The sequence below is a fragment of the Apodemus sylvaticus genome, chromosome 15 (genome assembly GCF_947179515.1).
Source record: "Apodemus sylvaticus chromosome 15, mApoSyl1.1, whole genome shotgun sequence".
Classification (NCBI taxonomy): domain Eukaryota; kingdom Metazoa; phylum Chordata; class Mammalia; order Rodentia; family Muridae; genus Apodemus; species Apodemus sylvaticus.
Window position 1 is genome coordinate 7,284,667 of NC_067486.1, and position 22,460 is coordinate 7,307,126.

At 46.3% G+C, this 22,460-nt stretch overlaps 1 protein-coding gene across 5 annotated transcripts in view; it reads right to left on the bottom strand.

Moving 5' to 3' along the window:
• Positions 1-5,295: 5,295 nt before the first annotated feature.
• Eva1c (eva-1 homolog C) overlaps positions 5,296-22,460 on the bottom strand; it is a 76,689-nt gene continuing 59,524 nt past the window's right edge. For 4 of the 5 annotated variants that reach the window (XM_052158778.1, XM_052158775.1, XM_052158774.1 and 1 more), the window contains 4 exons: positions 19,475-19,618; positions 15,901-15,975; positions 13,399-13,488; positions 5,296-5,879 (listed from right to left, as the gene is read on the bottom strand). In XM_052158778.1, the coding sequence (XP_052014738.1) occupies positions 5,500-5,879; positions 13,399-13,488; positions 15,901-15,975; positions 19,475-19,618 (689 nt within the window). In that variant the 3' untranslated portion in view covers positions 5,296-5,499. The remainder of the gene's footprint in view (positions 5,880-13,398; positions 13,489-15,900; positions 15,976-19,474; positions 19,619-22,460) is intronic. The other variant, XM_052158776.1, reaches the window with a different exon arrangement.

A 22,460-nucleotide genomic window follows, 5' to 3' on the forward strand; every position in this document is an offset into this window, starting at 1 on the left:
AAGCTTGCAACCCAGGATCCTTAGCCATTGAGCCATCTCTCAAGCCCCAGAAATGATTGGTTTTTTGTTTTGCTTTGTTTTTTTAAAGCAGGTGAATTTGGGTATCCACAGTCACACCTGTACTCCCAGCACTCATTAGGGGGAGGGTTGTCATGAGTTTGAGGCCAGCCTGAGCTACAGGTGAGAGACCCTGTCTCAAAAAGCAACAAACAAAGTTGTGAGACTATATCCAGTGTAGTATGAAAGCACGTAGAATCCAAGTCCCAGTGTCCACAGGGATGGGGCCTCGAAACAGACATTTTTATCCATTTGTCCATAAGGATGTGGCCTCGAAACAGATATTCTTACCCACCCCACACGATCAGAAGGAAGCCATCACACTGGCCCCCTTTAGACACAGATGTGGCAGAAAAAAAATCAACTCCTCCCATGCCTGAGCAGTTTCTCATTTTTCCTTTAAGAAAATCCTGTGAGTCTCTGCTCTAAACAAATAATACTGAGAATGAAAAATCACTGTGTGCCAGGCATGGTGCCACGTGACTGTAACATGGCTCAACCCAAGTGCTCAGGAGGCTGAGGCGGTCAGGTCTCAGATCACAGATTCAAAGCCTGGGATACACAGAGTGGGTGTGCCTCAAAAATAAATAAATTAGGGCCTGGAGAGATGGCTCAGAGGTTAAGAGCACTGACTGCTCTTCCAAAGGTCCTGAGTTCAATTACCAGCAGCTATATGGTGGTTCACAACCTCTGTAATGGGATCTGACACCCTCTTCTGGTGTGTCTGAAGACAGCTGCAGTATGCTTATGTAAATAAAATAAATAATTCTTTTAAACAAGTAAATAAATAAGTTATAAACTACCTGTGAGCTCACTTTTCTTCTGTACCAGTTTTATTAAAGTCTTATTGCAAATTTATTTATTGTGTGCATGTCTGTTTATCTGTGTGTATGTGTTTGTGTGTATGTATCTGTATGTGTCTGTGTGTATATCTGTGTATTTGTGTGTGTGTGTCTGTATGTCTGTATCTGTGTGTATTTGTGTGTTTGTGTGTCTATGTCTGTGTGCATGCCTGTGTGTGTGTCTGTGTATATGTCTGTATGTGTCGGTATGTGTCTATGTGTGTGTGCATGGCACACATGCAACATTGTCGTATGAAATATTAAAAAGGTAGAACCAGCACGTTCCTGTGCTTGTGTCTCTGACTGTCTGCTCCAGCGGCCTGGGCGGCCATGCCCTGGCAGGCAACAGCCAACCTGCTCTTCTCTCATGGAGATTCACTGGCTTGGAGCTCCCGAAAAGTCTCCACCCAACTTGCTAGGTTCCCAGTGGTGGGTTGCTACCATGCCAACCCCATGTTTCAAACCCCCATGGCCTTTGTGGAGCACCTCAGGCAAACCCACGCTTGGTCGCTGTACCTTTCTCTCTTGAACCCAGACAAGCCACTGTGTGAAGGAAAAGACAACACAAACTTAGTTCAGAAACAATGGTAACTCAATCTCTGGGTGTAGCAACTTAAACTTAATCTTGAAAACCTTATTAAAATCTGATCCCTCGGGGAGTGGGGGCTCCTTGTGGATCCACCATGATACTAGGAGACTGTACCAGCTACATCTTACCGCTCTGCTGTAAATAGTTCCAAAAAGCAGCCCCTCTCTCTGCTTCCTCTCTTCGGCTGTCTAACCTGGAAGTCCCGCCTACTCACCCAGTGATTGGCTCCTTTATTTAGTAGGGGATTGGTTCACAAGAACAGCACCAGGCCTATCCACAACACTTCCCCCTTTCTGTTCTAATAAAAAATAAAACCTTTCTCTCAATAAGGAGCACAACTATTATCATTTTATAATATATAAGGTATAGATAAACCTAATACCCAGTCCATCAATTTCATCATTAAGACAGAACATTGTCATCTATCCTAAATTAAAAGACTCAACATTCTCCACCTGACTCATGTCTTGGCTTTAGATTGTATGCCATCTGAAAAATATCCTCTCAAATCTATTCTCTCAGAGTAAATAGCTTGGGTTGGCTGTGAGAATATAAGTCTTCGACCCCATCAGAAACCCAAGAACAACTGATATTAACTGAAAATATATAGGAAGCCTAACATAGCTTCCAGAACTTAGCCAATTTATAGAGACTGCTGATCACCTGGGCTGTTCTTTACTTCAAAATGATGGAGCATCAGTCTTCAGCCTTCTGCCCCAGAATCATCTGACAGACCCTAGAGATACAGGATATTAAGGACTAGCTACTCTGTCTTGGCAGAATCAAGCTGTCCTAAACCTGTAATTGTGTGCTTTCTTTGGACAGTATCATGTCTGTAGGTAAAAAGAGGCAATTCTTACCAAGTGACTGTCTCACTACAACCGGAGTAACACATAGATGCTCAATTTCTTCCTTGAATCTAAGATAGGGAAAGCTGTCAGGAATATACTAGTCTCAACAACAAGTGAATAAATAACATTAAATGTTATTTATTGTCCTCTCTACTTGAAGGCAGTGACTAATTTTCCCTTTCCTATTTCAGAACCACAGGCAAAATTCCCCATGTGATTCGGACCAAAGTCTGTATATAAATCTATCCTAAAAGCAAGAAATCCCAATTTTATAAATTCACAGTTCAACCAATCTCTGCCCCAAGAAGTAGGCAACGCCCATTCTACAGCTCCCTGACTCAGAGCAGCCTGCACTGCAGCAGGGGCCTCAGAGTCTGCTCTCTATGCTTCAATTCTCTTGCTTGAGTCTATGTGTCCACATGACTCTTCTCAGCGCTACCCAGCTACTCAAAAGAAAGGAAGAAAGAAAGAAAGAAAGAAAGAAAGAAAGAAAGAAAGAAAGAAAGAAAGAAAGAAAGAAAGAAAGAAAGAAAGAAAGAGAAAGAAAGAAAGAAAGTCAAACTACAACTTTCTGTGGATTTCTGACATTTTTGAAAACCAACTATCTATATAAAGTAATCTGGACTGTTCCCCATTAACTACTCTCAGCTATTTCTAAGTAAAATCTTTGAAAACATCCTAACAATAAACTTAGAGCCGTGAATTTGCTGTTTGGCCCTTAACTCACTGGCTTAATCATCTCAGATCAGTTTATAATAACAGTTACAGAATGACTGTGTCTAAGCCCTGTACTTTTAACATTTTTGTATCAATAGAAGAAATCTATACCAATGAAAACCAATTCAGTACTAAAATAAAATCTATGACTTCAACTTAGTAACAATTAAAAAGAGATTATAACATTTAAAAAATGAGATTATGGCTATGTAATTGATTCTAGCTATTCCTCCCTGTTCCAATTATGACCATTTCTACATTCCCTAGAAAGACAACCTATAATAACCACCCCATCTCCAAAGCCCAGGGAACTGGAATGACAACTCTTCATAACTTCTTCAAGCTGAATATGGATGTTGAGATATCTTTGAAGTGGGGGAAGGTAGGAAAAATGGGGGAGTTGCCTGGCCTTAGGAAGGCCACACCAACAATTTTATTAGTTTCTGATGTCTGTGTCCTGAGTGGATCCAGCTGAAAGTCCAAGACATCCAGAGTTCAAGGGGAGACTCAGCAAGGCTGTATATTCTGTAATATGCAAGGCTGTATATTCGGTAATATGCAAGGCTGTATATTCTGTAATATGCAAGGCTGTATATTCTGTAATATGCAAGGCTGTATATTCTGTAATATGCAAATCTCAAAACAATTCTTTAGTATCATCAAGATAACCATTTTGTTTGATTCTCTGGAATCTAGTTCATCAAATCTCATCCATATTACTCTGGAAGGTGTAAATACCTTGATCACCTTTTCCAAAACCACAAAAACCCTTTTCCCAAATCAGCATACCCTTGAGCCAGTAACCAGCTAAACCTTCATTTTGACCTCTCTTCCAGAGGAATAATATAACCATGCATCTCAACGTGACACCCATTTTGAAAATTAAAACAATCTAAAACAAATGAAGTCAACAAAAAAACACTGTGTGTGCCTATTCTTAGGCCTTCCCTATGTTGCCACGAGGATGTAAAACCCAGTATTCCCGTGGAGCCCACATTAGACAGAATATGAGTATCCTATGAGACAGGTAAAGCAATCTCATACCATCATATGGTTCAGCTCTCTGCCTAGGGCAGCCAACTTGTTATACCATTTGTCTGTTCAACTCTCTGCCTAGAGCCACAGACATGTAATTTATTAATACCTGTTCACTGTCCTCTCTACTTGAAGGCAGTGACTAATTTTCCCTTTCCTATTTCAGAACCACAGGCAAAATTCCCCATGTGATTCGGACCAAAGTCTGTATATAAATCTATCCTAAAAGCAAGAAATCCCAATTTTATAAATTCACAGTTCAACCAATCTCTGCCCCAAGAAGTAGGCAACGCCCATTCTACAGCTCCCTGACTCAGAGCAGCCTGCACTGCAGCAGGGGCCTCAGAGTCTGCTCTCTATGCTTCAATTCTCTTGCTTGAGTCTATGTGTCCACATGACTCTTCTCAGCGCTACCCAGCTACTCAAAAGAAAGAAAGAAAGAAAGAAAGAAAGAAAGAAAGAAAGAAAGAAAGAAAGAAAGAAAGAAAGAAAGAAAGAAAGAAAGAAAATCAAACTACAACTTTCAGGATAATTATCTTAAATTTCTAGTGAAATCTTGACCAACACGTTGGTTCACCACCTGTTGCATCAAATAGTAAAAAGGTAGAACCAGCACGATGCTGTGCTTGTGTCTCTAACTCTGCCCTGGCGGCCTGGGCAGACATTCACTGGCGAGCAATGGCTGACCTGGTTTATCTCATGGAGATTCACTGGCCCAGAGCTCTGGAAATGTCTCCACCCACTTAAAAGAAAACAGCTCTTTCCAAGCATCACATCCAATACTTATATCCCCCTTGTTTCCGACAGGCAGAATTTCTTCCCTGCTTTCTCAATACTCCCAGGACGTGTGTGGATTTTTACTATCATGTACCTCTATTACCCTTTCCCTAGGTTTTTGTCTCCGTGTCATGACACATGTAAGAATGTCAGAGGACAACGTGCAGGAGTTGCTTCCCTCCGTCCACACTGTGGAGTGAATTCAGGTGGTCAGGCTTGCTAGCACTGACCTTTTGCTCACTGACCCATCTCACCGCTTCCCACCAGCATAATTTTTAATGAATATGTGTGGCCCCCTGTTTACTTGGGCCACGCATATAGATGACAAAACACCTGGCATTGTAAGTGCTGAGTAAACGTGTATCTCACTTCTGTATAGCGTTATTAATGTATAGATGTGATTTCAAACAACCACAAGACACCACGTCTTCCTCCCAATTTATTCCAGGGCGTGCTGGAAACAGCGAGATGTCCCTGTGACGGCTTTCCGGTTTCACCCATCTCGGATGACACGACAGATTCTCCTTCATAGAAGGTACAAGTGGATCAGAACTGGAGAGGGTGGGGAGACAGCACATTCCAGATCCTTCCTTCTTCAGAAAGGATGACCTCATCCAGACGCGTCTGGTTTTCAGTAGAAATGGCCCACGCTCCTGGGGAGCGGGGAGTCTAGGCCGCTGTTCATCCATATCTCTTGAATGATCTGCTCCCTGCGCTCAATCCTTTCTGCCAGCTCAGCGGCTTCTATGGAGCTATAGGCTGGATAGGAAGTCCTACAAAACCTGGACAGTTCCTCAGGAAACTCAGAACCCGAGGAGTCCTCCTCTTCCACATCCTCTTCCTCGCTGTCCTCCTCGGCCTTGTCGCTCTCTAGCACCAGGTGCTCCCTTCCCTGCGTCAGCTCCCGGAAGTCCTTGGTACAGGACACTCGGATGACCAGGGCGCACAGTGTGAGGATCAGGCCGACACAGACACTAGACACGAACAGCAGAGCGGCTCTCTCTGGGTGGGCTGTAAGAGGAAGAGAATGTGTGAGGATCTGAATGAAAGGGTTGGTTTCGGCTCACGGTTTTGAAGACTTGCTCTCTCTCTTTCAGAGAAGGCATGGCAACAGGCTCCTGTGGTAAAATCTGTCTTCATCACAGTGGACCCAGGGTTCTTTCCAAAAGGACGTTACTAGTGGGTAACACACATTCAGAACATGACTTTATAGAGGACATTCCAGATTCAAATTATAACAAGTAGCCACTGATAATATGTGCAGCACGAGGCCTGACTGTGTCTCAATAAAACTTTATTTATAGATTGTGTTCATTGGTTGAACACACCTACAGATGTTCAAACTGAGGCCCAGATGGAAGGCTGCAGAGGCCAGCAGTTGCTCTAGGCAGGACCAGGCTGGATCCTGGAGGTCCTCCTGGGATATACTTTGGTGTCCCCAGAATTTTCTCATGTATCTCAACTGCTGGGACCCTCCTCCAGGCACACTGTCATATCTTTCATTCTTGGACAAACAATGAAGGCTGCTGTCTTCACCACTGCTGCTTTTTCCCCAGGGGTCTAGACTGGAGTCTCAAAACTCCAGAGCTGCTAAGATTCCTCTGCAGGGAGGGACCTCGCAGCTGAGATCTGACAGAGACAGAACCAGGATACCTTATCTTCCTGAAAGTGGATACCTCCCCAGCCAGTTTCCTTCCCACAGCCAAAGGTGTCCCTAGAGTGGCTCGACTCATCTGCCTCACCTGTTGAGACCACTGCCTGACAGTTCCCCACTCTAAGATGCAGATGTCTGAATTAACATTTACTTCAGCTCAGGAAGGGACAGCAGATTGTTTCTGTCATCCAATCAGTACAGTGTCGAAGAGACAAAGTATATAAAGGATTCGCTCTCATAGAGCCACACGCCCTTTCCATGAGGAGTGAAGCTACTCTGAGTGGCGGGGCATGGGCTGTCCAGAGACACTGAGGCTGTACGGAAGTCACTAAACCATGATACCGAGACCAGGTCACCTGGCCAGACCTCCCTTCTCTTGCAGATCATAGCCTGCTCTACTGGTCCACTCTCACCTCTGACATAGTTCAGACAAAGCTTGCGCCTCCTTCACAGATTTATGTGTTGGAATTGATACCTCCTGTGAGGTATCAAGAGGCCAGAGCCTTAATCATTTTCTTGTGTGGGGGACAGGGCCAATTCCAGGCAGAAGCGTACTCCTCTGTCAAGTCTCTGAGGAACAAAGACCACTCACAGTTGCTGTCCTGTACCCCACCCCGCCCCACTGCAGCCCTGCCCTGTCCTAGGAGGGAGTGGCAGTGGACCAGGTCCTCAGGCTCCATCAACTCTGGATCAAGGTTTTGCTCCAGCACAAAACTGATTTTTTCTACTTTACCTCTTTATATATTCTTAAGGATTTTTTTTTTTTTTGATGCTGAAGTCTGAATGTTAGGACACCACACATGGTGGACAAGTGCTCTACCACTGAGCCATATACCTCAGCTCCACTTTTAAAGAATTTAGATTAATTGAATTAAGTGAGTCATAATCCTTAAGGTATATCGTATGCTACCTTAGGATACATCACCTGCTACCTTAGGGTACACACATGCCACCTTAGGGTACATCACATGCCACCTTAGGGTACATCATATGCTACCAGAGTCAGCATCTCCCCTCCCCCTCCTTTCCAGGTGTCAGGCTCCTCATTCAACTCCTGGATTCAGAGGCTCCTCTTGCCACAGGATCTCACCCTCTGTGGGTGAGATCATGTCACTGTCACTGAGATTCAGTGGCCCAGGATAGGGAAGACAAGCAGCTCTCAGCAGTCCCATGGGAAGAGTGACTGTCACAGTCATCAGGTAGTAGGTAGATGGCACATTAGGGCTGAGCTGGCCTAATCCCTGATGTAGCAAACACACTTTCCAAAGCCGCCACTGATTGGGTTTAGGCCAAGGCTCTGCCTAAAACTGCCCCAGACTTTATGCAAAACACTATCCCGTTTTCTAGAACCAACTGGACCAGTTCAGACTGTCGTGACCCCTTTTCTGTCATCTCTTTTGGAAACACAAGGCATTTGTTTTGCAGTGGTTGAGTAGAATCTTCACAGTGTTTTTGTTGCTATTCTAAATTTAGTCTCAGTTCATCGCAGGCCAGAGGGAATGACTTACCATCTGTATTACGATTCCAGGAGCCGCAGGATGGGTGGCCAGTGCCCTTTAGGCCCCATTTGCTCTTTAGATCCTGGTCTGGGGCCAACACAAGCTCCAGTTCAAATTTAGTCACACCCAGATAAGACACCAGCAGCCACCAGCAAAGGTCTCTCTCTTGGGGGACTGTGGCCAGAGTCCTCCAGGAGGAAGTACAGTGTTGGAACCAGCTCTGATGGCACTTAAGAGTGTGACAGGACTTTCCGTCAGAGTTGCAGACCCTGGGAACGTGACAGAGTCCACCCATATGACAGGGCTGTGCTGTTCTCTGATTGTCCTTCCTGTAAGGGTCATGTGACTGACTTTGTGATGTGTGATAAAATTTCCTTCACACATGTTCATAGCAGCCCTATTTATAATTGCCAGATGCTGGAAAGAACCCAGGTATCCCTCAACAGAAGAGTGGATGCAAAAAATGTGGTATATCTACACAATGGAGTACTATTCAGCCATTAGAAACAATGAATTCATGAAATTCTTAGGCAAATGGATGGAGCTAGAGAACATCATCCTAAGTGAGGTAACTCAGACTCAAAAGGTGAATCATGGTATGCACTCACTAATAAGTGGATATTAACCTAGAAAACTGGAATACCCAAAACATAATCCACACATCAAATGAGGTACAAGAAGAAAGGAGGAGTGGTCCCTGGTTCTGGAAAGACTCAGTGAAGCAGTATTCGGCAAAACCAGAACGGGGAAGTGGGAAGGGGTGGGTGGGAGGACGGGGGAGAAAAGGGGGCTTACAGGACTTTCGGGAAGTGGGGGGGCTAGAAAAGGGGAAATCATTTGAAATGTAAATAAAAAATATATCGAATAAAAAACAAAACAAAACAAAAAAATTTCCTTCACACAGCTCATGAGATGTCCCAGCATTCCTGTCTTACAACCACCGAGGCTGCCCTGGCCATGGTCCCAGATTCCCAAAGACACCCTAAAATTCTCAGGTTTTTCTGAGACTGGACACACACACACACACACATACACGCACACACACACTCCCAAACAATAGAGGCAGTGACAGAATATTGAATCACAAAGGCAGGCCTGTAGGCATAGATGAGGTAAACACAGAAAGCCCGATGCCAATACAATAATTTAGTGGTCTGGGAGGCGTCATATTATTTATTTAGAGAACAAAACTAAAGAAGTCCCTCAGCCAGGGGACAATAGCTTCTGCTGAAGAGACTAATAAACAGTCTTACCCAGAACCACATGTACATGCATAAACACGCATAAACATGTGCGCACACAGGACCATCCCCCACCTAAAGGCCCCCATATCATAAACAAGTACCACCAGTCTATACACAGTACTCACACATACCATGCACTATGTATATACACCACTCTACCATACACCACAAACGCAACACACAAATGTACATGTGCTACAGACATACCATACACACCAAGCATATCACGATTCTGTTGTTGTTGTTGGTTTTGTTTGTTTGTTTTTTTTTTGTTTTGAGGGTTTCCCCGTGTAGCCCTGGCTGTCCTGGAACTCACTCTGTAGACCAGGCCAGTCTCGAACTCAGAAATCCACCTGCCTCTGCCTCCCAAGTGCTGGGATTAAAGGCATGCGCCACCACTGCCCAGCACATATCACAATTCTATAACACATATCACCTAATACTATACACACACACACACACACACACACACTTCCCCTTTCTATGAGAAATGCCCTTGCAGATCAGGCAAATGACCAGAGGAGGTATGGTCTATCTGAGACCCTTGCACACTCTCATGTCCCTGCCTAGGACAAGTCCCCTGCCCTGCCTGTCTGCCCCGCCCCATCTGTTTGGCTGCACTCATGGGTCACTTCGTAGCCTGGTTAGGGAATGTCTTTGGCCTCCCTCAGTCTCCCAGGAACACTTTCTGCTGAAGCTCTTGGTCCCCGGCTGCTCTAGCCAGTGGCCCCGCTGTCGGAGAGTGCCGGGAGCCCATGCCCAGGCGTTGGGCCCTAGTCCCATAACAAGGTTTCTGCCACACACCTGTGACTTGCTAAGGTGAACATATTGGAATATCTCCCAACAAAATCAAATGACATCCCATCCAGTCCTCATATTAAAAGAATGGAGCACTGTCTGGCTTGTCATCTGGCTGGGCAGATGGCTCAGTGGATAAAGGCCTTTGTCATATAAGGCTGACAACCTGGATTTGATCCCCAAGCCTATGCAGACTGTGGTAGAAGAGAATCAACTGCACAAAGTCGTCCTTTGACATGCATGCTGTACCATGCATTCACCCACAAACACATGTCACATGTATGTGTGACCATGTGCATGTACATCACATGTGTGTAGATATATCTGCAGAGACCAAAGCAAGGTGTCAGGTGCCCTGAACCAGAATTACAGGCGGTGGTAAGCCTCCAGACACAGTGCTGAGAACTGAACTAGGGTCTTCTGCAGGAGCAGCAAATGGTCTTAAGCACTGAGCCACCTTTCCAGATGCATAAATAAAATGCATAAATCACAGAGGATAATGGAGTATAAGGCAGTCATAATATCAACTCAGATTTATTATTTAGCCATTTGTTACCTACTCTCTGTAACCTGGTCTGCCCCAGAACTCTCATAGGCTCAGAGATATGACAGAGATAAACAAGATGGTGGTCATCTCTCCTTAAGGAGCTGAGACTCTCTTAGACATGCAAACACATCATCCAGATGAGTATGTCAGCTAGGCGAGTAGCAGGATGAGCGCATGGAGGCTGGAGGAAGCGGGGTTCATAACACAGAATCAAGAGGGCCCAGCCATTCAAATCCTGAAGACAAGGTTCTTTGTAGAAGTTGATTGACAGCCAAGTCCTTCGCCCAGCATGAAACTGGACCCAGCCGCTGTCCGTGGTGCCCTTGGCAAATGCCCAGCTCCTCTGACCCTCTGCTCCCGTAAGCACAGAATCCGGGATCAAAGCCCCATCCTTAGAGTTGTTGCTCTGTATTGACCGTGTCCCCCCAGACTCATGCTGGAGCCCTAAACTCTAAAAATTTATTTATTTATTTTATATATGAAGGATAGACACTATAGCTGTCTTCAGACACACCAGAAGAGGGCATCAGATCTCATTACAGATGGCTATGAGCCACCATGTTGTTGCTGGGAATTGAACTCAGGACTTCTGGAAGAGCAGACGGTGCTCTTAATCACTGAGCCATCTCTCCAGCCCTGCCCTGAACTCTATATAACTGTTGGTGGGACTTTCCAGAGCTAATTAAGATTAACAGTGTTCACCAGAAGGTCCTCAACTGATAGGATTGGTGGTATTAGAAAAGTAAACTCTCTCTCTCTTCTTTGTCTGTTTAGTCTCTTCCCACCATCACTACCCCTACACACACACACACACACACACACACACACACAGAGAGAGAGAGAGAGAGAGAGAGAGAGAGAGAGAGAGAGAGAGAGCAGCTGGCTATCTAAAGCCAGAAGGAAGCTCTTGATCACGGACTTCCAGCCTGCTCCAGAACTGTTTCTTAAGCTCCAGTCTCCAGTGTTTTATCATAGAGACTAAGTCAGGCCAAGGCAGCTGAGAAAGGACGGAGCCCAACAGTGGAGGGAGGGCCCAGTGTGGCTGCCCCTCAGCCGGCAGCACCCGACTCTCCATCATTGTCCTCCACTTGAAGGGACTTGGAAACCATGGGCATACTTCTAAAACTTGAATCTTAATATTCTTTAACACTGGCAGTCACTGGGAGCAGCAAGAATGGAAGTGGGGGAGGGGTTGTGAGAAAAAGAGACGCCAATAACTATACAGCATGTGGGGAGCCACTGGAGGAGCGCAGGCTGAGTTGGGAAGACGGTGCCCACTGGAGGAGTGCAGGCTGAGTTGGGAAGACGGTACCGTGATGGAGTTCTGGGCCAGGCTCTCCAGCTCCTGTATTAAGATGTTTCTTTAAGCTGGGCATGGTGGCACACACCTTTAGTCCTAGCACTTGGGAAGCAGAGGCAGGTGAGTCTCTGTGAGTTCAAGGCCAACCTGGTCTACAGAGTGAGTTCCAGGACAGCCAGGACTACATAGAGAAACCCTGTCTCAAACAAAACAAAACAAAACAAAACAAAACAAAACAAAACAAAACAAAACAAAACAAAACAAAACAAAAGCATTTGGGCTGGAGAGAGATGGCTCAGCAGTTAAGAGCACTGACTGCTCTTTCAGAGGTTCTGAGTTCAAATCCCAGCAACGACATGGTGGCTCTCAACCATACATAGTGAGAAACAAATAAAAAACCTTTGGGCCTGAGCGAGTGGAGCCTGGAACAAGAGGGAGAGGGGGGGGGGGGAAGATGTCTCTCTAAGTCTTAATTTCCCTGTGAGGAAGTGCTACCCCGCATAAGCCAAGCCCCAGCTGGCTTGAATAGCAGCATCCATGCACCTGTTTGAGTGCGCGTTACCCAAGGTCTCAGAGTTTCTGGCCTCTCTATGGTTTTGATAAATGTTCCTTCCCCTAAGACCTATAAGTAAGAGTTTGGTTTGATGGTGGCCTGGGGGGCGTGGACTTTTAAAAGGTGGGGCCGATGGGAAGTCTTTATGTCATTTAGGCCTGTACACCAAAGAGAATTAATCGTAGGACACTGCTCTGTTTATTTCTCTCCCTCTCCTGTGGTTCAAAAGGCCACTCATGATGCCCCACTGTCCCTCGACCCCCTGACTGATTGAGTCTGGATCTTGGACTTGATCTCCAGAACTATGAGCCAAAACATCTTTTTTTTTTTTTTTTACTCCAGGAGTGGCCCTGCTCTGGTATTAAGTAAGGATGAAGGAAAGCTGACTGACAGAGCCCTCCTTGAGCAGGAAGCCAGTGTTAAGACCACAGTCAACATTCCAAGATACAGTCTGTCCTGGGAAACACAGAAGGTGGCAGGGACACCTCCACAGGGAGCACTGTACTCAGCCAGGCCTGGTGTGAACCGTCAGCCCAGGGAATTAACAAGGGAATCATGGCAACCATAGTAACTCCTAAGGTCACTGTGTTTATTCATGGTGGGACCCCTTTTGCTTCTGTGTGATCTGTCTTATTTTCCTTTCAGTTGGGAGAATTCAATAATCCAAAGTTTTAGACAGGATGAAAGTACTTCTACTTAATGAGGGGGAAATACCTTTGGCGATGAAACCCTCAGTAACTTGACTTTATTCTCGTAGGTCCCTCGGTTTTGTGGCTGCAATTGTATTTGAATCCCAGTCCTGTGCTTCTGGATATCACAATACTGCAGTTGCCATGGACAGCTAAAGTCACATTCCTTTAGTTATCAGAGTGCTTGTGAGTGAGGTGGTGGGTAAACCCCTCCAGATCCCCAGAAGTTCCCACTCATTCACCTACCTCGAATGTAAGCAAACGCAGCCAGAGAGTTGCTGACGATAACGCCATCTTTCCGCACAACCCTTGATCCGCTTGGGTTGAATTTTACACCTGCAATGTGCAAAGGCCATTGGTCAGAGCTGTGTGCCTGCCCTGAAAGTCCCACCAATGTTCACCCAGGCCAGCCACAGGAATGGAAAGTCCCAGGTGTCAGACCATCGGGCTCCTGACTACGCTATAGGAGGTTCAGCACACCCAGTGCTAAGGCCTGAATGTGAAGTGTCCCCGTGGGCTCATGTCTTTGAAGACTTGGTCCCCAGGCAGTAGTGTGCTCTGGGAGGTTGTGGGTCTTCACTGGATAAAGGCGGTCATGGATGGAGGGCCTTGAGGTTTGTAACCTGGCCCCACTTCCTTAAGATTCTAGTTCTTAACTGTCTCACAGTCCCACCACCACGATGGCCCGTTTCCCTTCCTAAACCAGGAGCCAAACAAATCCTGCCTTTCTGACATTGCTTTTTGCAGGCATTTTGTCCCAGTGACAGGAAAAGCAGCTGATGCCAAGGCCATCTCTGAAAATAATCAAATCATTAAAGGGATCCAAAACATTTCCAAGTCTCAATTTCAACTTCAAGTGTAGTTCATGTTCCCTCGTCCAGAACAGAACCCACTAGTCCATCCCAACAATGGCCTCCATCAGGCTGAATAAATAATCTCTCAATTTACCGTGGAACTGCTATCTGCTCTGTGGACCAGAGAGATACGACAGATCTGGGGTTACAGAGGGTGCCGTGCGAGGATTATCTGAGAGCACACATACACACACACACACACACACACACACACACCACACACACACCACACATACACACACACACACACACACAGTGTGGCTAGGCTGCCTTCAGATGTGAAGGACCAGGACCCTGTGGATGCGTAGCAAGTGCTGATGGAGCAGTATTGGAGCTCAGGGAGGCCGGGGCAGATGCCTCTAAGGAAGATGTTGTGGCTCTCAGGGATGCAATGAAGGAGGATGGAGATCCTTCAGGACCAGGAGGGAGCCAAGTGAGAGACAGAGGAGGCTGAGATGCAGAGGTTGGAGACAGGGTGGCCGTGAGCCAGAAGTGGAAGGTGTTTCCAGGCCTCACCCCCAGTTTTGGGCAAAGGGTTGTCATGCCTTGTGTTTTCTGTAGCAAGAAGTACTCAGGGAAACAAAGCACAGAACCAGTCCTCTGTGTCAGTGAGGCCCACATCCATGGATTCACCCACAGACAGAAAGATCACAGAGCCAGTCCCCTGTGTCAGTGAGGTCCACATCCATGGATTCACCCACAGACAGAAAGATCACAGAGCCAGTCCCCTGTGTCAGTGAGGCCCACATCCATGGATTCACCCACAGACAGAAAGATTACTCAGAGGAAACTGGAATATGTACAGGTTTCTTTCTTATCACCATTTCTTAAACTATATGGTACAAGGACAGTGTATGTGGCATTGATGTCACGTTAAGTAAGACTGTAAGTAAGCCCCCCCACTCCCCCACTCCAAGGGATTGAAGCACACAGGAGGACTGTCACAGGAGGACTGTGTGGGTTCTGTGCAAATACCGAGCTGCTTCATTTACGGGGCCTGAAAACCTGCTGATCAGACTGTGCGTGGAAAGTTTTAGACTCAATCCCTAAGGTAGAGAGGGAACAGCTATACTTTACCTTCATAAGGATGTGTGTGTATGTGTGTGTGTGTGTGTGTGTGTGTGTGTAAATAAAATAGCACAAGACAAACCCTTGAGACCCAACGTTAGCGTCTTATGTCTTCTATGGGGTTCCTGCAGTTTTTGTCAGTTCTATCAGGAACTTCATGGGTTGAATTGGTTCTATGTGTCATTAAAAATAAATTCAGACTGACAGGAAGGCTCAGTGGGTAAAGGCTGATAAGCCCGATGTCGGGGCTCACTCCCCTGGGCCCAAAGAGTAAACGGAGGGAAGTGGATCCCATAGGCTGTCTTCTGACTCCCATGGTTCAGGTGCGGCCATACCCACGGACACATACACATAAATACAATGTTTAAAAATAAAATCAGAACATCTATGTCCCTATTCGTATAAGTTACGTGGGAAGTGGGGAAGGAAGGGTCAGGGAAGGGTCAGCTGGCTCCGGCCCCAGCTTTGCAGCAAGCTCCTTGTATCACCAAGAACCCAAGTTGCTTCTGAGAGGATCTGATGTTCAAAGTGATTTTTAATTTTTTTCTTAAAAGAGAGAGAGAGAAAGAGAGACAGAGAGAGAGAGAGAGAGAGAGAGAGAGAGAGAGAGAGAGAGAATGGGTGTAACCTTATTCTACTCGTGATTTTAAATTTTTCTTTTTTTTTTTTTTTGAACAAAGCACTGGCTGCAGCAGTATGTAACCACCAGCCACGCCCCATTGTATCAGCAGAGCAGCTGACACCTCTGTGTCCCCTCCCACTCTGGTCGTCTATGCCTATCTGACTGCACTTCAAAGGAGATGCTGGGGGTAAGCATGGAAATTACCGTCATCGTCTTTCTTCAGAGAAGGGTTCAGGTTGGCAATGGCCGGATCAACCGCCGTGAGTATGCTCTTGGGAACTGAAAACCAAAAAGAAGTATTTTAAAAACATGGTATATTAAAAAAACATTTAATTTATATTTAAGGTACAATGTCAATAAAGATTTACAAAATGCTTTCGGATGACTTATGGCCTCTCTCTCTCTCTCTCTCTCTCTCTCTCACACACACACACACACACACACACACACACAGGTGGCAATATGAGATCATCAAATATCCAGGATATGTGAACTCTTAGGCATCTAGTTGCACTACTTTTTAAGGAGCTGGGATCGCAGAGGCGGCAGAGCGTCCTCTGTGACCGTAGAGAGTGTCTGCTGTTGCAGAGACCCAAGTTCGCTCCTAGCATTACACTGGGTAGCTTCTATCTGTCTGTAAGCTCAGCTCCAGGGGACCCGCCTCTCTTTCCTGGTCTCCGCAGGCACCTATACGCACGTACCTCTGCACAAATACACTTATTTTTTATCCACATTGGAATATTTTCTTTTAAAGGACCCTAAAACTGAGCAAGCTGAGGTAGCGGGGCTTCAGCTTTCAAGCTAGCTTAGGCTGCACAGCAAGACGCCATGGCAAGCAACGAGGGAAGTAATGAAGCACAGCACACACGGCTAATGGAAAATGTGGGTAATAAAAGGGACAGGAGGATGGATCTCAAAACAACACGCTCCGTGGGAGAAGGCAGTGACCAAAACCCATCCATTGCATAATTCTCTTTGTGCGAACTGCCGGGCAAAGGTAAATCTAGAGACTGAACTTGATTAGTGGGGGGACTGGAGAGCATGGGAAACTTTGGGACTGAAGGCCATGAAGGCGTCTCACAGTGGGTGAGCTCAGCTGGGAGGGCCTTAGAAAGCTGCTCAGGGGGATCTAGCATATCCGAGAGACCGTGAAGCAAATGCACCAGTCGGGGCTGGCTCCAACCCCGGCCCGCTCCTGCTCTGTAATCTTCTGCTTTTTCTCTGGACCCGCATCTTATCACTTGGTTATAAACCCAGAGGAGACAGCAATCAGGGCTCACACAGTTCACTAAATATAAGGAAGGATGGTTCCTGAAAGATCGGAGGTGCAGGGTTATCCTTGGCCATGTAAGGGTTCAGGACTAGCCTGGGCTACGAGAGAGAACAAGCGAGTGAGAGACAGAAAGACAGAGACAGAGAGAGAGAGACAGAGACAGTCAGGCAGACACAGACACGAGAGAGGAGAGATACGGTCACGACGGTGAAGCACACTGCTGCCAACTGGGAGAAGGGAGAGGATGCCAAGTATTCTAGCTGCAGAAAGTTGCTTATTTTTATTTTTGCCTCAACCCAGATGGTATCTAGGAGAAGTGGCAACAGGAAGACGAAGTGAAGCCAACACAAACGAGGCGAGATCTGCAGCCCAGAGAACCCGTGAGTCACCCCAGCTACAAGAAAACCCCGCTTCCTTCTCCGAGTGCTTAACTAAATTCTTCTGGAAACATCCCAGGACCAACAAGCAGAGAACAAGCCCTAAATTGTGGAACCCCACCCCCAAATCCAGGAGACCCTGGTGCCTTTGTGCCCATCAAGATGAGGGGGGCTTTCCGGAGAGGCGCAGCGGAGGTGCTGGAGAGACACAGCACTGTCCCCAGAACACAGCAGCACCAGGACAAACGCTTTCTAGCTCAATAACCTTTCACTTATCCCTGGGCTCCAAGAATGTTCTCTCTGATTCGCTGGCAGAAGTAAAGCCCCTACCGGAAGTGGCATTTCTCCTTCCGTTCTCTCTCTGTTTCACTCGGCTAATTCTCAAGACATGCTGAGATGAGACGCCTTCCCTCCACAAATTTGAGAGGCTTTATAATAAGATTCAGAATTGTAGAGAGATGCTCAGAGCAGACCGGCATTCTGGGATGAACTGTCAAACAACCCACCAGATCATGTAGCCGTGAGACATGGGTCACCATAGGAACCTGTCTGTTTACTACGTGAAACAGTACATGCCTGTAATTCTAGCACCTGAGAGAAGAGTCAGGAAGAGCAAAAGTTCACAGTCATCTCTAACTACACAGTAACTTTAAGGCCACACTGGACTACATGAGATCCTGTTTTTTCTTCAAACTGGTTCAGAATGGATTGTGGTGGTGGGCAATATTCTTAAACTGGCAATGGTAATGCTCGCATAATGAGATGGATATTCTAAAAAATAAAATACCTAGGTTGTATGCTTGCCCAGGCATTCCACACATTTTACTTTGAGATAAAATTTAGCAAAGTCTAATGAATGCTATTTGGTGGGGGAGGCATCGAGTTCTTCATTGTTGAGAGTCCTGCTTTCCCTCGACCTCTATACTCACTTCAGCAGAGCAAGCAATGTGTCAAGACTACAGATCGGACCCCACAGCCCCTGCACACAGCTGCCGACCTGATCGTCAGTAGCTTCCTGGAGACAGAAGTCACGTGGAGCAGGGATTTCTCAAGACTGGGGAACAGCATGTGGACGCCTAGGCTGCATTACAAGGCTGCCGAGGGTGTGTAGATACCGCAGCTGTCGGTAGCACCGTGGGCTAGTCACTGGGGAGGGCTCTAAATGGTACCGGAGGGCTAATAAGGGACCCAACAATAAGTACCTCAGTGAACTCCCACGGCACCAGTGCATTCCAGGGCTTGGTAAGAAGCAAGATAGAAATCGTTTGTTCGCCGTGACCTCAGCATTGTCCCAGGATACTTGTCCTCCCCTGCTCTCCCCACCCACTGCCGATCTGATTGCCTGATGTGCTCTCGAAACAAATTTGTCTGAAGAAAACCCAATTGCTTATCTGATGTGGATGCCATAAACTAGGACAATGGAGAGAAAGAGTCTGGGGTGTGCGAGACAAGTCAGCAGAAACCAGCTGAGCTGACGGGCTCTTTCTGTCAGCAGCACAGTAGGACAGACACCCTTAGGGGCAAGTGCTAGTCTCCCAACTGTCCACTCCTTTGGTTTCAGCTGAAATTATTCTGGGAAAGAGATGCCATGTATATCCAAAAACATTCTTGCCGATCATTATCATTGTTCGTTTGAGATAAGGTGTTCTTCGTAGCCCAGGCCAGCCCTTGAATTTCCAGCAATCCTTCTGCCTCAGTTGCCTGAGAGCGGGGATTGCAAGTATGCCCCCGCTATGCCCATTTCCTGTCTGACATGAACTGAGCATGCCCAGAGGAGTCCTCATCCACCATTTTCACCTTTTAAATGTCTACGCAATGACTCTGAGCTGAACCTACGAATGTTTCAGCTATCTTTCCTGCTTGCTCTAGGAACTTTAACTGAGCATGCTCAGTACCACGGACCGCCAAGGTGCTTTTCTAGATGACCGTGTATAGCTATGAATGACTCTGGTGTACTCCTGACTCGCTGCAATAAACCTTTCTCCATTTTTCCCCTCTCTTGGTAATGCTTGTTGGCTGTGCCCTGCCCACTATGTACAATTAAAGTGTCACACACTCCCATTTGGACATGGCTACCATTTCCCTACCAGGCACGTGTTCACAGAGCTGGATGAGGGTTTATTCTTACCACATGCGTAGGCAACAGTGAGGTATTTTTTCACTCCTGGAAGACAGGGGCTTCCGAAGTGGTAATTATCGACGAGGACCTTACATCTCTGCTTCCCATAGCACCTCCTGGACAGGACTTGTAAAGCCGTGTAAGACAGGCAGTCTGGAAGGGAAGGGGCAGTGAGAGCGTCAGCCTGGTCTGCACTTGGCACCACCCAGTTACACGCACAGGGCGGATCAGCCAGAGACTGTTTCTCTGATGATTTCTCTTCTTGAATCACCCAAGATGCGCTGCGCCAGCTTAGCCATCAGTCCCTAGGGAGCCCTGAGTTTGGCTTAACGGCCTGCTGGCACCATCTGGGAACTCTGATGTAGACTTTGTCAAAGGACCTGCATATTTGCCTCACATCGGGCTCTGCAGACAGGCTGCAGATACAGAGCAGATGAAATATGCAGAACACAGAATGAGGCTCTTACTCACGTCATGACCGATACACGGGGAGATGCCTGCCTTGCTTAACTCTTCCTCCTACACGACTACACGTTCCATGTGGAATATCTCTTCTGCTCAACCCAATTCCTATCGCCTGGCCCACTGTAGGACCTCAGGAAGTAACCGGTGAACTAGTGAGTTCAAGGTCCCGCTTTTAGTACATTCTCACAATACCATCGCTAGCTAGATTGGACAGATTAGCCATTCTCTGCTTTGATGCTCCCCAGAAGTTCAAGTGCTGGAGGGCTGAGATGGCTCCCGTAGTTAAGAGCTGCTCTTCCAGGGGCTCTGAGTTGTTCCCGGAACCCACATGGACTAGCTCAGAGCTGCCTGTAAATCTGGCTCCCAGGAATCTGATGTCCTCTCCTGGCCTCCAGGGTAAATCATCTAGCGCTGGGCGGAGGAGGAGACAGGTGAGTCCCTGGTGCTCACTGGCCAACCAGCCTTGCCTACTTGTGAACTCCTGGCCAGGGAGACCTTGTCTCAAGGAACAAGGCGGCTGCATCTAAGGAGCAACACAGGAGGTTGTCCTCTGGCCCATATACACACATGCACACATGTATGTTCTCACACACACACATGTATGTGTGCTACTTATACACACACAAAAAAATAATAGAAGAGGACCTGAGAGGCGGCTGGCTCTGTCTCTCCATGTGACATCCTGTGCAATGACAAAATGCAAGCCCCCAGATGCTGCTGGGAGGCCAGGCTCTTGGATGTCTCTGCCCTAGCATCTTTGAGCTAAATAAACTCCCATTCCTTATGTTACTTTGTTTCTGCTCTTTCGTTAGTAGCAACAGAACACTGGCTACAACTAAAATCATAGACTAACACAGCTGCAGTGGTTAAGATTCCACACAATATCAGCCTCACGGGGAACAATGTGGCCGAAAGTATGGCATCAGTTTCCCTTCCTGGACCACAAATGCACTGATCCATGGACCAGTGTGGCTATCATCGGAAACCCTTCATGGATAGTGTCTAGTGTTGGCACCCAAGGGACCTGGTCACCATCAGCAGTGTCCTCCCACACCCTTTGAACAGAACTACTCCTCAGTTTGGCACTCCTGGGAGGTAGACAGGACTAGAGAAAATTCTTTCCGGCATCAAGGACCTGACCTCGATGGGGATGTTGGACTCTGGTCTCTTCCTCTTCCTCCATTTTTGGTGGTATTGTCATGACATCACAAGGTTGTGGCAGAGGCCATTGTGATTAGTAGGGCAAAGTAAGGTTCTTCACCCAAACATACTTATTGGGAGGTCCTTTCCAACATGTTATGAATTAACATAGTTTTAAAATGGGAAAGTATAAGCAAACTTGCTTGGTTTAAAAACAATTTTTTTTAAAGTAGTGCCTAGGGGCTGGAGAGATGGCTCAGCAGTTAAGAGCACTGACTGCTCTTCTGAAGGTCCTGAGTTCAAGTCCCAGCAACCACATGGTGGCTCACAACCATCTGTAACAAGCTCTGATGCCCTCTTCTGGAGTGTCTGAAGACAGCTACAGTGTACTTACATATAATAAATAAATAAGTCTTTTATTTAAAAAAGGTAAGTATAAGCCTCATCATGGGAAGGCTAAGAAAGAGAATTCTTGCCTTGTTGAATTAAAGTAGTGCCTAATTCTGTAGCCCAGGTTAGCCTTGAATTTGTGGCAATCCTCCTGACTCAGTCCTCCTAGATGATGAGGTTTTAAGGGTAAATCCCCATGCTTGGTAGGTAACCTTCTTACCTGTTCTACTTATTACATTGTTGAAACAAGGTTTCACTGTACAATGGCAAGCTAGATTAGAACTGGTAATTCTTCTGCCTCAGCCTCCTGAATCTTGGTTTCTATAGACCTGGGGCATAACTTCCTTAAATGTAAAAATAAAATATGTGTTGAAATAGAAGCCAGTGTTTAAATGGTGAGAGTATTCAGGTATGTTTTTTAAGAATGTAAAAGTTTCTGTAATATTATTCCAACTATTCTTAGGACAACTTAGCTTTCTCTAGACACTATAGAGCATTTGCCTTGGGAATAACTCCAACCCTCTCAGTGTTTTTCCATACTATTTTCTTGTTGCTTCGTGAATTGTGTGCACAAAGCTTAGTAGGTAGATTAAAAACATAGTTCAGAAGCTGAAGAAATGGCTCAACAATTAAGAGTCTCTGCTGTTCTTCTAGAGGACCTAAGTTTGGTTGATCACATTGAGATCCTGACACCCTCTTCTGGTCTTCTTGGGAACTGCACACACACACACACACACACACACACACACACACACACAAATTAAAAAACCTTTTGAAGTTGTTTCTTCTAAGCCAAAAATTCAAATGTATACACAAAAGACTAGAACCAGTCTCCTTCCACTATCCTCCCCTCTCTAAATAGTAAAGTCCTTGACTCTCCAGAAGGCACAGATGGATGTGATCACTGCAGAAGTCACCTGCACAAGGAAGAGTGCACCTATATGAGCTTAAATTTTTATCTTAGAAATCAGAGGTTTTAAATATACTAGTCTCATTACTT